General features: G+C 40.7%; 3 protein-coding genes across 5 annotated transcripts in view; 2 read left to right on the forward strand and 1 right to left on the reverse strand.

Moving 5' to 3' along the window:
• The window catches only part of LOC117562505 (zinc finger protein Aiolos-like), a 65,784-nt gene that overhangs the window by 40,576 nt on the left and 6,414 nt on the right, over positions 1–18,794 (reverse strand). The window contains exon 2 of the mRNA XM_034240342.1: positions 121–215. Within this exon, the coding sequence (XP_034096233.1) occupies positions 121–215 (95 nt within the window). The remainder of the gene's footprint in view (positions 1–120; positions 216–18,794) is intronic.
• LOC117562503 (SWI/SNF-related matrix-associated actin-dependent regulator of chromatin subfamily E member 1-like) lies at positions 861–12,512 on the forward strand. 3 transcript variants are annotated; one of them, XM_034240338.1, is made up of 11 exons: positions 861–1,115; positions 1,786–1,836; positions 2,135–2,178; positions 2,492–2,596; positions 6,079–6,162; positions 6,662–6,793; positions 7,365–7,536; positions 9,318–9,490; positions 9,577–9,678; positions 10,726–10,984; positions 11,384–12,512. In XM_034240338.1, exons 2-11 carry the CDS (start codon positions 1,830–1,832, stop codon positions 11,596–11,598), a joined length of 1,293 nt encoding a protein of 430 aa, XP_034096229.1. In that variant the 5' UTR covers positions 861–1,115; positions 1,786–1,829; the 3' UTR covers positions 11,599–12,512. The 3 variants fall into 3 exon arrangements, with proteins under 3 accessions (XP_034096229.1, XP_034096231.1, XP_034096230.1); XM_034240340.1 differs by having other exon boundaries at positions 10,741–10,984; XM_034240339.1 differs by having other exon boundaries at positions 6,082–6,162.
• ccr7 (chemokine (C-C motif) receptor 7) lies at positions 14,670–18,662 on the forward strand. Its single transcript, XM_034240337.1, has 3 exons — positions 14,670–15,620; positions 16,870–16,919; positions 17,174–18,662. The coding sequence occupies exons 1-3, from the start codon at positions 15,476–15,478 to the stop codon at positions 18,278–18,280; spliced, it is 1,302 nt and encodes a 433-aa protein (XP_034096228.1). The 5' UTR covers positions 14,670–15,475; the 3' UTR covers positions 18,281–18,662.

Below are 18,794 nucleotides of genomic sequence, written 5' to 3' on the forward strand. Positions count from 1 at the left end.
CCCCGGTTCTGCCTCTGGGCATCCACAATCCCACAGCTGCGCATGGGAGGCCCTGCGTGAGTGTGTGTGTGTGTTAAACCTGCACAGTAGCTTACAAGAGGCATGTGACCTCCACCCTACCTCCAGATGTACTCCATCACAGGTGTCCCAGCGCTTTAACAGGCCTCGTGTGGAATCTGCCCCCCGTCCCATCCGTACAGCCGTCTGGCCATCGCCTGGTAAATGAAAAGAGCATGAAGCACCACACCTGCAGATGAGATCACAACAGTGTCTGTATGCATATTATACAGGCTGCAGGTCAAGCAGAAATAAAATAAGCTCTCAAGTGTGCAGTGTAACCAGAAAGAAACGGGGTCACAATGAACACAATCAATTAACAAATCCAAAAGAAGTACTATTCAGGTTGAATGGACAGAGATGTAGGCTAAATCCTACAGGCTTTGGATTGTTATCTTTAGGGACTACACTATTACAACTATTGACCTGGGGGCGGCTCTCAAACAATGTGAACAAGAATGCAAAGTATTTCAGTTCTCACAACAAGGGAGCGGTGAATAAGGAAACCTTGATTTTGTCAAAAGCTTAGTGGCCCGTGAAGCCGTCCTAATGCAACTTACGTTATGGTGACATAATGCATAATTCCAACATGTTTTAATACATTTAAAGGCTGAGATTGTGACTTTTAAGAAACTAACTTGGAGTAAACTGAAAATGGCACATTTTACACCCGCCGTTTTGTGCTTTTGCTTTTATACAATTTAGAGTAAACATGTAACTGTAGCCTACTATGTTTGAAGGTAAAATGTGAAATCTTATTTAGCTGCACTGTAATGTTACATTCTCTTTTCTCTGAATGGGATGCCAGTTATCGAGGAAAGACGTTTCTGCTGCTCTATGAATAAGTGAGAGCCGAGCTGTGACAGCTCAGTGCGATGAGTAACAGCATCGCGGCAAGGCACAGCTGGAATGAGCAGAGGGTGGGGGTGCGATTCTGGAAGATTCTACAGGAATCTGCGAGTGGACCCCATTTCATTCGTGTTTTGTGGGGACTGAATCTGGGTGCTAGGTGGGTTAGCCTTCACCGTCCAAGCCACAGCCGTGGTGGGGACTTTAGGGTGAGTTTTCCTGCCATTACTCTAGTAAACATGCTTGCTTGTTACCATTTAATCAATGGTAATGTGTACACATCTTCAGATGTGTTCGTTTAAGTTGACATTGCCTGCTAAGATATGTCATTTTCCTCTCATGTAGGTAGCTAAGCTAAGTAACCAGACCAGCTAACGTTAAGGGAATTGATTAGTCAATCTAATGACACAGTATCCAACACATAGCTGCTGATACATTACGGTTTAAATGGCGCAGGTTAACTAACGCCGCCGGCTGCTCACTAGCTAACTTAGCTAACACATAGCAGTGGCTAGCTCACAGAACTAGCTGCATGGATACATGCTAACGTAAGCTTGATGGATACGTTGCAGCACTATACCAGTCAGTATACTAACGCCAACTACCAGCGCTATTTCCTCTATTACAATATCCAAATAGTTATTTGGCATTTCGTACGACCTAAATGAAAATGAACGTTGTCCATGAATGGCTTGCAAGTAATACCGTTATCCGACAGTCTGCCCTATCAGAGTAACGTTGAGCTAACGTTGTTTCTGGCCAGCGTCCTCATCTGCATCTCTTTGTTTTGTGTTCTGTATGAAACACCTTGTCCACACGATACATCTCATTACTACACACACAATTATATCATACTAATGTGAAATGTGTTTATTACAGAGCTCATGACTGGAATAGACTGATACCTCCTCCTCACTGCAAAGATGTCAAGTAAGGATCTGAGTGTTTTGCCTAGCTGAGCTTTCTGATGATAATAAAACCTCAAATACATCAGACCTGCTGTTCCCATGTTAAGTGATATATCATAGCACTTAATAATAACAATTTATTTATCAATTATTTGCAAATTGAGTAAGGTCTAAATGTTATTAATTTCACTTAGTAATACAGTTTTTTTTAGAAGACATCACTGGAGAATAGCTAAGACTAAAGTTGGAGAACTGGAAATGACCTGCTGTTTTACTGGACTAATGCTGATGTTTCCTTTGGACCTTTCCTTTGACAACAGAGAGGCCATCCCATGCCCCGCCCCCCCCTCCTGCCCCTACAACAGTAAGACTTTCTAAATAACACCATATAGTATCTTGGTTTCCCGCGTTAATATGATGTTGCGGTTTGAAACTTCATTCCAGAACACGCTTTTAATAGATGTTTAAAATATGTTTTTCAAAGATTCAGCTTTTTTGTTGAATGCACAACCTGTGGTACATAACTGCTTTTGAAAGATGACTTCCTTATAGCCTCAGCATGAATGCAAGTTTCCTTAATGTTCCTGCTTCTTTTATTGGTTTCTTTACATTTTTTGTCATTTGTTTTGACTTCTTTACTGTCATTTCTCATTCATATTCTCATCTATTTCCATCAGCAAATTTCCAACAGTTCCGGGTTTGTAGGGTACAACCCATACAGCCATCTGGCCTACAACAACTACAGACTGGGAGGAAGCCAAAGCAGCAACAGTCGGGTAACGGTAAGAATATTAGCACAGAGAAAACAAGGTGCCCAAAAATGTCAGGCCGATCCAAATGTAGAAATGAAACCCTGTGACAGTTCAAGTTAAGTTTGACATAACACTCAACAGTCCACTTGCTTAGTCAAAGAAAGACATTGCAGACATATCTTAGAGCTTTCATAAGATTGACCTTGCTTTGCAAAAGAGATCAGATATATTTGAGCATTTCCTCTGTTCAAAGAGCATCTGCTGCAGAATAGTCAGTATGAAAAGCCTAACTCATTCTCTTGCGGATGAATCCTTTTATGCATGTCACCCTAAACTCCCTCTGCTGTCTCCATCACAGTGCAGGCTGGCTTACAGTCCATCTGTGTGCATTCTAACACCACCTGCCTTTCAAAGTCTGCATTTCTGACAGCCATGTAAAGTAACCCATGCCATCAGTGTTGCCATGGTACTCACTGCATCGTTGTGGCTGCTGAGCAGTAATTTAGTCGCTGCATGCAAGCTGCGGCCAGCTTCCTGTGATAATGGCATTATCGTAAAATCTCAGCTTTAGTTCGATTTTAGTTCACTTGTTTTCATTGTCAGCGCTATTTCATTGTACTCTCTAGGATTCCCAACTCGAGCATGGCCTCAAACTGTCTTTAATGAAATCAAGGTAAAGGGATATTTCCGAGGGTTGTATGAGCTGAAACACTGTGTGGACAAGGACATCAGCAAAACACATTTTAGCCACCAAAGAAAATGAGGATCAATTTAAGCGGACACTATATTTAGAATATTTGTACCACTGCTGTCAGACAGCCCATTGTGACTGCTAACTGAAGCTGTGCAAACTGTAACTTTACCAGAACATTGGAGTTGCTCGTCTACTTCTGCCTTGATCAGTACGTTTGTTTGTGTTATTGTGTAAATATAAACTAACCCTATAAAAAAATCTGAATGATCGAAAATAAATGTATTAGGCAGTGGTAGACCAGCAACTCCAGCATTCTGGATTTGAAGAGATCCTTGGCTTCAGTTCCCCATCAGAAAGGGCTGTCTGACAGAAAGGGCAAGTGGAAAGTGAACACTTAAACTGATGTGGGTTTTCTAAGGGGGCTAAAATAAGTGTTGCTGTTGCCCCTAGCCTTTGGCTTAGATGATGTGCTGGTTCTCCTTGAACTTGGTTGATCACCATGTACTGTAATAATTCAGTCAACCCCACTTCCAAACAGAGAGTGGTGCAGTTCTGACGTATTTGTATAGGCCAACCTGGAAGTTAACATCACAAGGGCTCTCTAAACAGAGACATTGGATTTTGGAGTATTGTATAAAACAAGCTATGTGGCAAACACACTTATGATTCTTACGCCACTTTTATGGTTTTTGAAGCGTTAAGGTTATTGCATGAAGTAAAAATCGAATCACGGTCACATGGCTGCGCTAAGCTAAGGCCGGCTAATGTGCAGCGTGATGATGTTTTGTAGTCTTATTAATTAACTTGTTAGCATCCCCCATTTGTATGACACTTAAAAGCTTTGGACATTCATGTGTGAGGTATTTACTGACGTATTTTATGTTGTGGAACAACAAAAACTCTTACGCTTGGGTTAACCACATGAGTTTGTATTTTTAAGCTTTTATCTTTTTTTGGATTCACATAGTAATGATATAACATTTAGATTATTTGTCAAATCATTCTATTAAGTGATCCACAAGTTGCAAACTCAATAACAAACAATAAGTTAAAAAAAGATAATAATCCAAATAAATGGAAATAAAATAAAAAACAAAACAAAACAAACAGTATTACAGAACTTTTTTCAGGCCTCTACCTAAAATCACATTCAAACAACATTTAATTTGAGGAGAGGGAACGGAAGAGGTCAAATAACTTATTTGGGGGTTTTAGGTCTCGTTCCTATACTATTCTTCCTCGTGGATTCATCTTCTTATTACAGACTCATGCATTTCCTAACATTCGCTCTATATGCTGTAAAATGTATTATCTCTTGGATTTACACACGGCATCTATTGCACGTCTGTCCGTCCTGGGAGAGGGATCCCTCCTCTGTTGCTCTCCCTGAGGTTTCTCCCATGTTCCCTTTAAACTGTGGGTTTTCTCTGGAAGTGTTTCCTTGTACGATGTGAGGGTCTAAGGACAGAGGGTCTAAGGACAGAGGGTCTAAGGACAGAGGGTGTCGTTTTTCTCATACTGATATTCTGAACAATCTGTGCTGTTGTATTTGCTGTAAAGTGTCTCTACTTTTATTATCTTTTCTTTTTAATGACTGATTTTAAATGCCATTTTCTTAATGTCTTTCGTTTTTTGTAAAGCACTTTGAATTGCCTTGTGTTGAAAGGTGCTATATAAATAAACTTGCCTTGCCTACTGTAGGCTATTTTTATTATATGTACAGCACTTTGGCTCGACCAAAAATCGCTTATAAATGTGCTATATAAATAAAACTTGATTTGATTTGATATTCTATTATTTTAATGGAAGTGATACAAAATGATGCATTTTATTTAAAATTGCATTAGAAGTTCTCATTTTCATATAGCTTTATGTCAAATTACACAACCATGCACTAGGGATGGGAACGATTAATCGACTATTCGAAATGATTCAGGTATTCGAATATGAGTTATGAATATTTGTATTGTAATCTTTGTTTTTTGGGAGGGGTGCCTAAGTTGATTACATATGATGAAATTGAATAATTCAATGTATACGACAGTGCCATAGCTAAATGTGTTGGGTCTAAAGGTGTGTTTTGCTCCGCTCACCGGTCCCTCACAGCGGGCAGAGCTGCAGCTGCTGATCTCTCTCTCTCTCGCGTCCGGTTATACTTCACTCGCGTTTATGTCCAAATCCATCAGATCTAGCTAGTTCTAGCTAACGATATGGCTGCTGCCCCTCCCTACACGCAGATCACGCAGACTCTTATGCCCAAATTCCAGCTGAGAGGGTCTTCTCTACAGCTGGCCTGATTGTGAATCGCCTCCGCACCCGCCTCTCCCCTGAGTAGACATGCTCATATTCTTAAAGAAGAATGAGTATTGAATAGCTGCATTCTGTGCATAGGCCCTGTTATAGGTTGATCTCTGTTGTAATAGGGTTACGTTACCCTGACCCGTTATGTTGTTCGTGTTGTTTGATCCCTCTTTCATTTCAAAACCAAGTTATGTTTTAAGCATGAAAGCTGTAGGCCTATAGCTGTCAACTGTTCACACTGTGATCACCAGTTCAATACATTTGACCAATACGACTTGGTTTCTAAACTTATTTGAATGTATTTTTTTTTTTGTAAACAACTTTTCTTTTATAGGATATGTACATTTCGGTTAATCGGTTAACCGTTTTTTTCGGGGTCGAATATTCTAATATACATTTGCTTTCAAATTCCCATCCCTACCATGCACCAGCATCATAACCTGTTTGCAGTGTTTAAGTGGTTGCCAGATAAGGCTACAGTCACCGTGCCTTAGTGTGATTCTTTTTCTTTCTACAGCAGAACTCCTCTGGAATAAATATCCCAAAGCCACCCAAGCCGCCTGATAAGCCATTGATGCCATATATGAGATATAGTCGTAAGGTAAGTACACAGTGTGAAATTGCTGGCTTGAGCACATATTATTGACCGATTCTTTGCCACATAGTAACCAATGTAAACATTGCACCCATTTTTTACAAGGCATTTAACTAAAACATTTAATTAAAAACATTATGACACTAAAATGAAACTCGGACTAATGGGCACACAGAGCGTTAACATTAGTCAAACTGTTTCAAAATGTTAAGCTGACATCAACTCTTTCAAACACCCTAGCGTTTAAGTAATCATTTACTTATTGTGATGCTTAATATTTGTATTAGCTGTGTGAATATGTAATCATAGCAAAATATAAATACATCAAGAGACAGGAAGTCTTCATTTCATAGCACTGGCGCAGCTTGTAATGTGCTGGCTTTACTGAGAGAGCATCTTTGTCAAAGCACATGGCCTCCTCTGGTTTGTGACCTCTCTGCTAAGAGATACCCACCTAAAGAACCTCCAACCCAACCCCACACCCGTGTGTGGTTCTCATCACCAGGTTTGGGATCAAGTAAAAGCCTCCAATCCTGATCTGAAGCTATGGGAAATTGGGAAGATAATCGGTGGCATGTGGAGGGACCTCACTGATGAGGAGAAACAGGATTATTTGAATGACTACGAAGCAGAGAAGGTTGGTTGTTTTACAAGGGGTGTCTTTGGGTTTTGATTCTGATGGGTGGTAAATGTAGACCAGTAGATGTATCTCCACATGACTCCATACTGTTGTGGTTCCCTCCGGTCATCATTCCTTTCCTTCTAACAGTATTTTGTATTAATGGCCCGCATGTCAATGTGGCTTGCTGACATTCTTGTATTTTGTCATTGAAATAAGGAGCCAGCTTGCAATAAAGAAGCATGTCAATAGACTTAAAGAACTTGTATATTTAAACAAGATACCACTGAGATGTAAGGGCTAAGCACACATTTCCTAAAATCCCAGAAATGCAATGTTTAATGCAGTATTTGAAATCTTTCAAAAGCGGTAAATAAAGATATGTTTTATCTTCTATAGAGGACTACTGTCAATCAGTGTGCCAAGTTAACTTTGTCAGTTGATTTAAAATGAAGGAACCTTCACGAAAATAAGACTGATGAGTCTTTTGTATCCTTTTATCTGATCATTATTATTAAACGAGGGGTCCATGTTTCGTCTGCTTGCCATCTCTGTTTCTTCGTCATCCCTGTTCTTTGTTCCACCGTAGATTGAGTACAATGAGAGTATGAAGGCCTATCACAACTCGCCAGCCTACCTGGCCTACGTCACTGCAAAGAGCCGGGCCGAGGCAGCTCAGGAGGAGGAGAGCCGGCAGAGGCAGTCCAGGCTGGACAAGGGCGAGCCGTACATGAGCATCCAGCCAGCGGAGGATCCAGATGGTGAGGCCTCTCAACTAAATGCTTTGGCTCCCAAGGTTTAAAGCACTATGACAGAGCTGTGATCACTGTAGCTCGACCACACAGAGTTGCCAGTTCATACACCCAGAGACTGTATTATCTCCCCTTACCCCAACCCCTCCAACTCTGCTACAACCAAGATTTCTGGTTATGCTACCATTTGAAATATCATTTCTGCTGTTCATCTGCAAAATGAAGGAACATGTGTCTTTGTTTTTCCCAACTGTTTACATATTGTAGGTATTCCTGGCATTGGTTTAGACATCATTGCAGAAGAAGACGTTTGAGTTACACCCACCTCAAGGAAATGATACTTGTCTGGGGTCTGGCTGGGTTACAGTGGAAGATAATGATGTACAGGAAAACTACAGATAAAACCAAGGGCTATTTAGAAACACCCAGACCATAAAAATGTCAGTCGGTCAGACAGACTGCACGACGTCAATGATTAAATAAGATGTAGCTCTCCGGGTGGCTGCATAACCTTACAGATTGTGCTTTATTAATAAATACAGTCTCAAATGAGTTCCACTTGAAGCTGCTGCCATATATTATTTTTCACTCAGTAGTACTAACCAGCCAGACTAAATTACAAATGTTTGCCGAACACTTAACATTTACAACAATAAGCATGTAGATTACATTGTTAAAGAATGTGAAATATCCACACATTAGCAGATTCAATACCCCTGAATCTGTGACCATAAATGAAGCTTCAGAATGTATTACCTCCCCTGACTGTTTCCTGTTGTGGTGGTGACATACCAGCTGCATGAGCACCTTTTGAAACCTTCAACTCTGCACTCTGCACTTAAGTTTCCAGGGTGCACACATGGGTGCACAGCAGCAAGGGGTTCAGGTGATGGAAGCCAAGCAAAGTTTCGCCACATCAAAGCCCAAAAGGAGTGCCTGGCGTGTGATAGTGTTAACTGGTGGAAAGTGCACATTTAAAAGGGGAAGCAACCGGTAAATAAATGTGCAGATTGAGAAACAACTCGTGTCCTTTCAATCAAATGTATTTCTAAATACAGCTATTATAGTAGTGTCTAAAGTAGAGATCGAGATGGATAAGATTCACTCATTTGGTCTGTTGATGTGCTATCAAATGTTCTTGTGGATCGTCCATAACATATATACTAAAAGAACTTCCAGAACAACATTCCCTGTCATTTACATAACTTGTCTTGAATTGAAGCACAAAGGATATTTGTATTGTTTTCCATACAGTGCTCTCCTGGATTGGGAGGTGAATTCTTTAGACATCTCTGAACAGACCTGAGAGAACTGCATACGGACACAGTTCTCTCCATACATCATAACAGAGCAGAAACAAAGGCATTGTTAAACATCAAGTCAGTTATTTAGGCAGAACTAATCACTGTTAGCCTCTATATTTTATTCTGAATCCATTTGCAAAAAATCCTCCCGTATTTAAATGGCGGTGAAGTATACATTTAAGGCAAAGAGTAACATTTGCGGACGAATGAAAATTGCAGATTACATCCTGAAATTGTCCACTTACCCTCAAGTTGAATCTACTCTACGTCATAATTAACGGCTTGTCCCATTCACCTTACAATAACGGTTCTGCTTTGCTTAAGGATGTATTTTGACTGTACTTAACTCTAACTCTGAGCAGTATCTCTCTCATGTTCATACTCCGCTGATATAGCAGTGTATGCATCATTTTGATGTGTATGGTGTTAGCCTCTCATAGGTGTATGAAAGACAATAAACGCCGATTTCCTTTTTTATGTCTTCAGATTACGACGACGGGTTCTCTACAAAGCACTCGGCTGCAGCTCGTTTCCAACGCAACCACCGTCTGATCAGCGAGATCCTCAGTGAGAGCGTGGTCCCTGATGTGCGCTCGGTTGTGACCACTGCTCGCATGCAAGTCCTCAAACGGCAGGTCCAGTCTTTGATGGTACACCAGGTATGATGAGGTCTTCTATACTTCACGTAATTGTTAGTTGGGGCTTAATAATGTAATAACCGCGGTGCCTGTGTGTTTCGTGTCAGAGAAAGTTGGAGGCAGAGTTGCTTCAGATCGAAGACCGCCACCAGGACAAGAAAAGAAAATTCATCGAGGCCACAGAGTCGTTCACAAATGAGCTGAAAAGGGTACGGCATCTTTTCACATTGAATTTGGTCATCGCTTACTCGCACGCAAGCTCATTTGTTTAACTGCAGCTCTGGTTGTGTGCCAGTCTACGTCTGCCTTAAGCCACCAGCTGCTGCTAACTCCATCCACATGTTCTGGCAATCATATAGCTGTCATCGTTTACAATTTGTGGCCCCATAATAACCGTTGTTTTGAAATGAGATGCAGCACGGTGCAGTTAAATGCACTGTCAATTGCTCACAGGAGGCGGCGCCATTTAGCCTTTACACTTACAGCACCCACGCACTGAGTGAGAAGACATTTGATAACCTTTATTAAAGTAACTAAGTGCATTTACTCAAGTGCTGTACTTAAGTACCATTTTGAGAGACTTGTACTTTACTTGAGTATTTGCATTTTTTGCTATTTGTACTTTTACTCCGCTACAATTCAGAAACTAAATGGTGTACTTCTCCTCCACTACATGTATTTAATACCTTTAGTTACTTCACAGATGTGGATGAATGATGTGAAATATAATCAAGTGTTGAATCAGACTTTAGTTCCACCTGGACTAAATCCACCAGCTACCCTGCAGTATACAAAGTCATTCAAACTAGCTGCACCTTTACCAGCTTTGAGAACACTTTCATGATCAATCATTATAAAACATATCATATATATTATTCTGAAATGGACCAATCTGCACAACGACTACTTTTACTGTCGCTGCTTTCACTATATTTTGATGAGAATACTTTTGTACTCTTACTTCAGTAACATTTGTATTGCAGGGCTTTTACTTGTAACCGAGTATTTCTACACTCTGGTACTTCTACTTTTGCTTAAGTACAAGATCTGAGTACTTCTCCCACCTCTGGTTATAGAACTCATTAGTTACATACGTAAGTTTTATTGTTTTTCAAACTTGCCCATATATGTTTAATCTATAATTTTGTAAGTATCAAAAAACATTATTCCAAATAACACATATAGATGCTCAGGAGTGCAGCAATTGCTTTCACCATTCTACATGTAATGAACTCCCCGGTTGCTGTGCTTTAAAGCTGTGCTGTATGAAGGTGGAAGTGGACATGGAGAAGATCTCTACAGAGATTTCAGCAGCAGAAGAGGCAGCCCGCAAACGCATGGCAGACCGTGAGAAGGATGCAGGAGACCGAGGTGCACGGGAGGCCCCCAGCTGTGTCTTAGCAGAAGAAGATAAACACGTATGTGCCACACACGGCAGCAAGCCCAAAAACCCTCTGAGTGAAGGGGGCAACACAGAAGGCGAGGGAGCAGACACCAGCAGCACAGAGACACAAGGTGAGCTATCTGGCCGTCATGTTGATCCACCTTAAGTAAGAATTCCAGTATTGGAGCTTTTAAAGCCAGACACCAGAGACTTAAGTTTCCAACTTTTCATCAATAAAAAGTTTAGAGGCGCCGATGGGAGACGGATTCTGTCATTTCCTTTTTCATCGCAAGTAAGCTTTATTCTATTGGAGTGTCTTCAGTTCCCAAACTGAAAGTGTGTCTTCTCCAATTCATTGTTTCCTGAGCAATTCCAGACAAGATGACATCACACATTTGATATTTAGCAATCCAGTCTTTTGATTTCAGAAAGAAACTTGTATTTTGGACAGTACTGGACCTCAAGAATGATGAATGTTGAATAAAGGCTCAGGCCCCCTGTAACCTAATATTCTTGTTTCCTTGACTCAGGGAAGCCAAAATCCTCCGAAGAGGTTGAGGCTCATCCAGGCAGCGAGGAGGGGGCATCGGAGGACAAGGAGAGCGTCCCAGAGGGAGCCATGGAGGAGGGGTCCAGCGACAGTAACACAGGCTCAGAGACCCCCTCTGCTCAGACAGAAGAGGCCCAGCCCAGTGGGCCATCAGAGGGGCCCAGCAGGGCGAGAGCAGCTCAGTCCAACACCTAACTGTTTCACCCTGTGATCATATATATATTACACAGTATCATCTCAGTTTGTCAAAGCATATGAAGAACATCCACATGTTTCAAAAGCTTGAGGCAAAGATGATGTTTTAGCCGAGTTTGAAAACACCAAGGCTCCCAGACATGCGCTGAATACAAATGAATGGTGAATATAAAGCACTTGGAGCCGACAATGCAATGACCCCGTCCAAAAGAAATGATCAATGGCTGCTACAGTAAGTGTGCCACGTGAAAGCACTACCTTTCCTCCACAGGCTTCTGGCCATTTGGAAGAACCCATACAGGCCCTCTTCAGCACATATGGATACATATCTCTAGCACTAGGTCTGGCAGGGGCAGACAGGCTATTAGAAAGAGAAGGCTGCCACATGAAACAAACATTGTTCAGTGTTATATTTAACTTAGTCCTTTGTATTGTAGTGACCTTGTTGCTATTATTGTTATTTTTGCATGTTGCTATTTAAAAAAATCAAGTCAGCATACTTGTGAAGCTGGAGAATATTTCTTTACTCTTTGTATCAGTATTACAGTGACAGTATTGTCTCAGGAGTTTGTATTCATTAGTAATAAGTATTTTTGTCATCATTTGGTATCATACTTGTGTATCTGTTGTCAACACGATCATCAATGCTGTACAATGCTCGACCAACTGTGTTCTCAAGTTTGCTAGCTGTCAATCAAATCAAAAGCAGTACGCTTAGAACATTTCTGTGTTATGATCAAGTTTGCTATTTTCAGCCGAAAAACTTTTAAATGTACCGTAATTGTGTACACCGTGTAACGAGGTTTGCTTGAACTTTCCATGTTGTGAAGCAGCTTGAAGAACAATCATAAACATGCAGTCTTCAAATGAATTTCTTTTTGCATATTTATACCAATAAACTTTTCTACCCTGAACAAGCTCTCAATTGATTGTTATGACAAAATAAATTGATGCAAGGTGACATTTATATTTTAAAGGTCCATGGCCATTTCTACTGATCATAGTTCCATTGTTGAGGTCTACTAGAATAGATTTACATTGTTCAATGTTCCAAACTCACATTGGTTTCTCACAGCATCTCTGTATAGCAGTGGTTCTCAAATGGGGGTACGCGGACCCCTAGGGGTACGTTGCAGTACTGCAGGGGGTACGTGAGATTTATTTTATGTTAATGAAAAAAACAACATAAGTAATGCATTTAAACAAACTACTAATAGTAGATGAGCTACTTTATTCAAAAGTCTACAGTAATTCTGGATAATAAAATGGGAACAATAAACGGGGTGCTCTCTTTTCCTCTCCCTCTCCTGACAGCCCGTTAGTCTCGTGCAGCTCGCTGAACCTGTAATGAGTGACCCGACAGTAAAGAATAAATATATGTATAACTAGTATAGCTTGTTCCAGAGTAGATAAACAAGCTAAGTGTGTTAGGTCTAACTCTTAGTGTATTTATTTTTGCTCCACTCAACGGTCCGTCACAGCGACGGAGCTGTGATCATGCAGAGCTGCGTGTTCTCCGTCAGCAGCAGCTGATCTGATCTCTCTCTCGCGTCCGGTTAGACTTTACTCGCGTCTAAGTCCAAATCTGTCAGATCCAACTAGTTCTAGTTAATTATATGACTGCCTGCTTATCAAAGGACACCGAAACAATAAGCGTTGCTTGGCAACGGCTTGTGGCCGCAAAGTATAGTGCAGCATTATGCATATGTTTATATGAGGAATGAGGGGTCAAAATCCCATGCTCATAAAATGCTCATATATTTTTTCTCTTCATTCCCCACGCCCCAAAATGAATGAATAAATAGACCAATTTTGGGAAAAGTAAGGAAGTTTGAGCAGTGTGGGTTTTATATGAACAGAGTTACACATATTTCAAAAGGCAGAGTGTAATAACTGCAGGTTGCCTCACTGTCAGAATGACAAAGATCCTCAGTGAAGCTCAAGCCCATGTTTCACTACATTAAGTAACTTATTCAAAAGATCAGTTCAATGCAACTAATGTCGTCTTAGTGTTATTGCATGATGTTAAAATTGGTTTGCCATGAATTTAGTGATGGATTAAACATTTGAAATGTAGCATTTAAGGGTTTCTCAGTTACAAAGTTGTTGTTTTAATAAATCAGACACTGATGGTGCAGCGCTGTACTGTACCTCTTTATATAGGCATTTTTCCTTAACAAATAGTTTTTGCGCTGATCAGGGGGTACTTGGCTGCATTTTTTTTTCAAAGGGTGTACATTATTGAAAAAAGTTTGAGAACCACTGGTGTATAGTCTGTGTATTCACTCTCTGTCCTAAACGGCTTGTTGGAGCTCCTGCCCCCCCCCCCCCCTCCCTGTGAGCCCAGTGTGCTCTGATTGGTCGGGACGTTGCGAGGCTCGTTGCTGCGAGGAGCGGACAGGCTTCCGGGTCGGCGATACAGCGAGAACAAGCTAAACTCATCCTGAGCACACACAAACACTCACAGCCGAAGTAAAAACAATAAGTGTGGCTTGATATTGAGAAAGAAGAAGGTTTATAACGCTGTGAGCATGGGTCTGCTGCGGAGAGCATTTCTCCGCCATCCCAACTCGGCTATTACCAGCGTTCAGGGAGCTCTATGCAAGTCAATGGGGACTCCCTGTTAGTTAGCCAAGGGACCCTGGTGTGTGAGGAGCTCCGCGGATTGGTCCATTTGGAAAAAGATAAATGTCCAACGAGGCGTTCTGGGGCAGCATAGACAGGTCTATTCTGTGTTAGAGTTTTACTCTGCAGACTGTTCACATGCAGAAAAACCTTCATAACACACAAGGAGACGGGTAATAACCGGAAAAGCATGACATGGGACCTTTAAATAGTAGACTTTAAAACTATTTTCTTTGATAACATTACTTGAAGCAGTCAGTGTTGCAGAGGTCTGTAACTAACACCTACAAAGTGTGCTTGCATATAGCTATTTGTCCCCTGCACATATAGGTAAGGGAAGTGGGTAAAATGAGAGGGAATGGTTCCGATTTCCTGTTTTCACTACAGAACCAATCTCCTCGTGCTTGTGGTGTGATCCAGCATTATTTCCTAAACTTAAACCATCCATGAGATTGAAGCTTTTCTTTATGTGTTATCTTTGGTTTTTCCTCTTAGAAGATGGTGTTAAAATCAGATTTGACAGTGCTGTAGTTTCAATGTAAAAGATGCCGCCTGCATTGCAACTTGCCACCCTCTGTATCGTGCGGTTCGCCCAGCCTCAAGTGAAAACAAGAGACCACAACCGCAGACACAGGTGTGCAGAAGCATGTACGCATCGTGTGAGTAAGTGTGCAAAAGGGCCTCATCTTCAATTTACTTGTGTGTCAATGGGTTTTAGACCTTGATTTGTGTGTGATTTATAAGTTATTTAAAAAATATTCCAATTAAAATATGAATGTAGCTGTAAATATAATATGCAGCTGATGGTTAGTGGTTGCTGAGCACTTCCAGATAATGATCTATGCAGTGTGTGTCTTTGAGCAATCAGTGTCTTTTTCTAAAGAAAGTGATTTACATGAACCATTTACATGTCATGCTTTACACCTCAGCTGCAACTTCTCATGTATTTCCTTTAATACAAAATGTATTTTGCTAACGTTGCATTTTTACATACACACACTTGATTTTTGCAAATTACACACAAAAATGATTTTACGAAAATATTGTAGTAAGTATACTTTAATATAATTGAGTATATTTGTAACTTTTTCCCTGAAAACCCAAACCTGAAGAAATGGGAAGATGTCACATCTCACAGTTGTATCATAATTATTGATGTTATTGCTGTTTGAACTGATCTAATCTACATATTTGAATCAACAATACACTGTCGTGCCAATAATTGCAAGTTTAAAGTCTATGGTTTTCTCACATGATACTGAGGAGAAAAAAGACGTCAGTGAGGAAGTTCTGTCTTTCATTTCAACAAAGGGAAACCACCATCAAACAGAGAGACATTCAGCCCTCTGTGTTCAGCGGCTCTACCTCCAGCGCTCGGCTCTCAGTCAACATGAGGTGTGAGTACCTTATCAAAGTTTAACTTGCATAGTTCAAAAGTTGTTGAATGAGTTGTGGTTAGTGCATTGTGAAGGCTCTCTGTAAGTTAAAACAGGGAACAAGTTATTAAAGTAATGTCAAAAGCTAATCTCGTATCAAAGGAATGATTGTTAGTTATAGTCTTATAAAACATATGTTCAATCAACAAAATGTACCATGGCAATGTGTTAAATGATGGAAAGTGGTGTCAATGCTATAATCGTTTAAGCGTGTCATAGTTCTTTTTTTTTTTAAAGCAGACTAATAGAAAGCCACACAAGGTGGTGTGCAGCAACACAGACATGTCGCACGAGGTGAACTTCAAGAATGTTTTATTCGTGAGAACTGTTCGCACGTAGTCATTCAGACAACACTATTTTTGAAGAAGCCTCAACCTGGAAACCAATGCTTATTATTATCAAATCAAATAAACAGTTACTTGCAAAGATAGATTGAAAATCTTGTCTTATTTTCCATTAGTTACTGTTAGTGACATTTATGTGGAACTTTATCTTTTATAAAAATACTGAACGACGTTTTTTCAATGAGCTTCTACAACATTACCACTGGTTGCAGAGGAACCCTATTATTTCCAGCAATATGCAAAGCAATGTCACCAGTGATCTGAAACACAACCAAACCTAACAGATGTGAGCCGTATGGTGGCATGTTCAAAGCCCCACCTGACTGGAATACTTGACCTGCTGCTATTAGATCTCTTGCATCATTGGGTTTATTTAAACATGCATTGCTATCTCACTTTCAACTGGTCTGTACTTGTTATTAATGAAACTGATATTGATGAAACTGATTTGCTCGACTGTCTCACATTGTAATGATTGTATGCATTGCTTGAATTTCACTTAACAGACTGTATGTGGTTTGTCTTGTGTGTCATGTTTTGCATTTTGTCCTTTTGTTTATGTATGTCTGTAAGTTGTTGCTATTGTCGGGACCCCCTTGAAAACGAGATGGTGCATCTCAAGGGGTTTATCCCAATCAATAAAAAGTTCTATATATATAAAGGGGCAAATGATGAGGAGTTCTGCTCAGCCACTATCAAAAGATTGTATAACGTATTAGAACGTATAACAATGTTGAGGAGCTTTTTTCAGTCTAAGAAAATAATAACGTCTTCACATTAATATCTATTACACATAATGATCATACTATTATCCATCATACTATTATAGTACTTGGCCTTCTAAAAATGTTCATATTGTTTTTCAGATCTTCCAAACCTTCTGCCAGCTGTGCTGATATGGTTAATGCATTTTAAGGTAAGATCAAAAGTGTTGCACCTGTTATTACAGTTGTTAACATGAACAAAACAAATATGTTTGTAGCAATTGATACGTACTTACTGTATAGGGGAGCGCAGCAGGTAACTAACCACAGCCTTCCCCTCACAAGCAACATTTCCTTTTTTTTTTTTGAGAAGGTGTACCAAAAACTTTAACGTTTTGTGAAAAGCACATTTATTTTCTGATATATTCTGCTTTTATCTGATCAGTTCATTTGTCTTCGATTACAGTGTTGCCTGTTTCAATATGAAGAGAACACAACCAGCTATGCAGAAAAGACCATCTTTCTGAACTATGACTATGAAAACTTCACTATGGACTATGGAAACTTCAGTGTGGATTATAGTGAATATAATAACTACTGTGTGAAAGAATCCAACCGCCAGTTCCGCCGCTGGTTCATGTCCACCTTCTACTCCATCATCTTCTTCCTAGGGCTGACAGGGAACCTCCTGGTCATCCTCACCTTCTTCTACTTCAGGCGTCTCAAGACCATGACGGATGTGTTCCTGCTCAACCTGTCCTTTGCGGACCTTCTCTTTGCTCTGTCACTCCCTTTTTGGGCAGCCAACTCCATGGCAGAATGGGTTCTGGGCCTGCTGGTGTGCAAAGCCATGCACACCATTTATAAGGTCAGCTTTTACAGCAGCATGTTCATTCTCTCTTTCATTAGCGTGGAGCGCTACTTCGTCATCGCCAAGGCCGTCTCCGCTCACCGCTACCGCTCCAAGGCTGTGTTTCTCAGCAAGGTGTCATCAGCTGCCATCTGGGTGATGGCACTGATCTTCTCAATACCAGAAATGAGGTACACCACCGTCAATAACAAAACCTGCACCCCTTACTCCAGCAACTCTGACAAGCTGCGCATCAGCATCCAGTCGACCCAGATAGTTTTGGCCTTTGCTCTCCCGCTCCTGATAATGAGCATCTGTTACAGCAGCATTATCCAGACCCTTTCAAAGGCTCGGAGCTTTGAACGCAATAGGGCCATCAAGGTGATTCTCGCCGTGGTGGCCGTCTTCCTGGTCTGCCAAGTACCTTATAACCTGGTTTTATTTTTGAACACAGTGGTCACAGCACAAGGAAGAGTGGTTGACTGCGACTTTGAGAACAATCTCCTCTACGCAACCGATGTGACCCAGTGCGTGGCCTTCCTGAGGTGCTGCCTGAACCCCTTCGTCTACGCCTTCATCGGTGTGAAGTTTCGTCACGACCTCCTGAAGCTAATGAAGGAATTGGGTTGCATGAGCCAGTCGAGGTTCGTCAGGTATAAGTACGGCAGGAGGAGGAGTTCAGGGGCCACAGAGACTGAGACCACCACCACGTTCTCTCCTTGAAGCTCTTTCAGCATGGACATCTGCCTATTCACACCTGCACAGCTCACATTGGACAATTAGATAAAAGTCTAAACACATCAAGGTTATTTGACATGTAAATAGCCAAGTTTATCATAGAATTAATTAATTACATGTATGTGGGGTTTGGTTGTTGTTGTTTTTGTTGTCTATTTGTTGTGTTTATTTTGTCAAGGCTTTGATTATTTGCTTGGCTACAGTGCACAGTATTTTGATGAAATCCATTGTGTGAATGAAAAATCATGTTTTTCCTAACTTTTGACTCGACAGTGGAAGTGCACCAAATCATGTACATGAAATCTCTGTTCTGTATCGTGTTGTTTAATAGGTGTTATGAAACACAATAAAGTTTGATGGAATAACCCTTGTGGGGGAATGGTACATTTGACATCATCTCATATCGAACGCAGGCTGGAGTGGATCAAATATAAACACAATTCTATTCTGGGAGACTTTGGGATATCTGCAAATATAGAATTGTTGTACGAAGAATATA

This window comes from Gymnodraco acuticeps, unplaced genomic scaffold (assembly GCF_902827175.1).
Source record: "Gymnodraco acuticeps unplaced genomic scaffold, fGymAcu1.1, whole genome shotgun sequence".
Classification (NCBI taxonomy): Eukaryota; Metazoa; Chordata; class Actinopteri; order Perciformes; family Bathydraconidae; genus Gymnodraco; species Gymnodraco acuticeps.

What these genes read in the sequence shown, in the direction of transcription:
- ccr7 (XM_034240337.1), top strand. Translation starts at nt 15,476, where the DNA reads ATGATACTGAGGAGAAAAAAGACGTCAGTGAGGAAGTTCTGTCTTTCA. An exon ending in GCTCTCAGTCAACATGAGGT is followed by an intron (nt 15,621 to 16,869) that starts GTGAGTACCTTA and finishes ATTGTTTTTCAG; the next exon opens with ATCTTCCAAACCTTCTGCCA. An exon ending in TATGGTTAATGCATTTTAAG is followed by an intron (nt 16,920 to 17,173) that starts GTAAGATCAAAA and finishes CTTCGATTACAG; the next exon opens with TGTTGCCTGTTTCAATATGA.
- LOC117562503 (XM_034240338.1), top strand. An exon ending in ATATGAGATATAGTCGTAAG is followed by an intron (nt 6,163 to 6,661) that starts GTAAGTACACAG and finishes TCTCATCACCAG; the next exon opens with GTTTGGGATCAAGTAAAAGC. An exon ending in CAGCAGCACAGAGACACAAG is followed by an intron (nt 10,985 to 11,383) that starts GTGAGCTATCTG and finishes TCCTTGACTCAG; the next exon opens with GGAAGCCAAAATCCTCCGAA.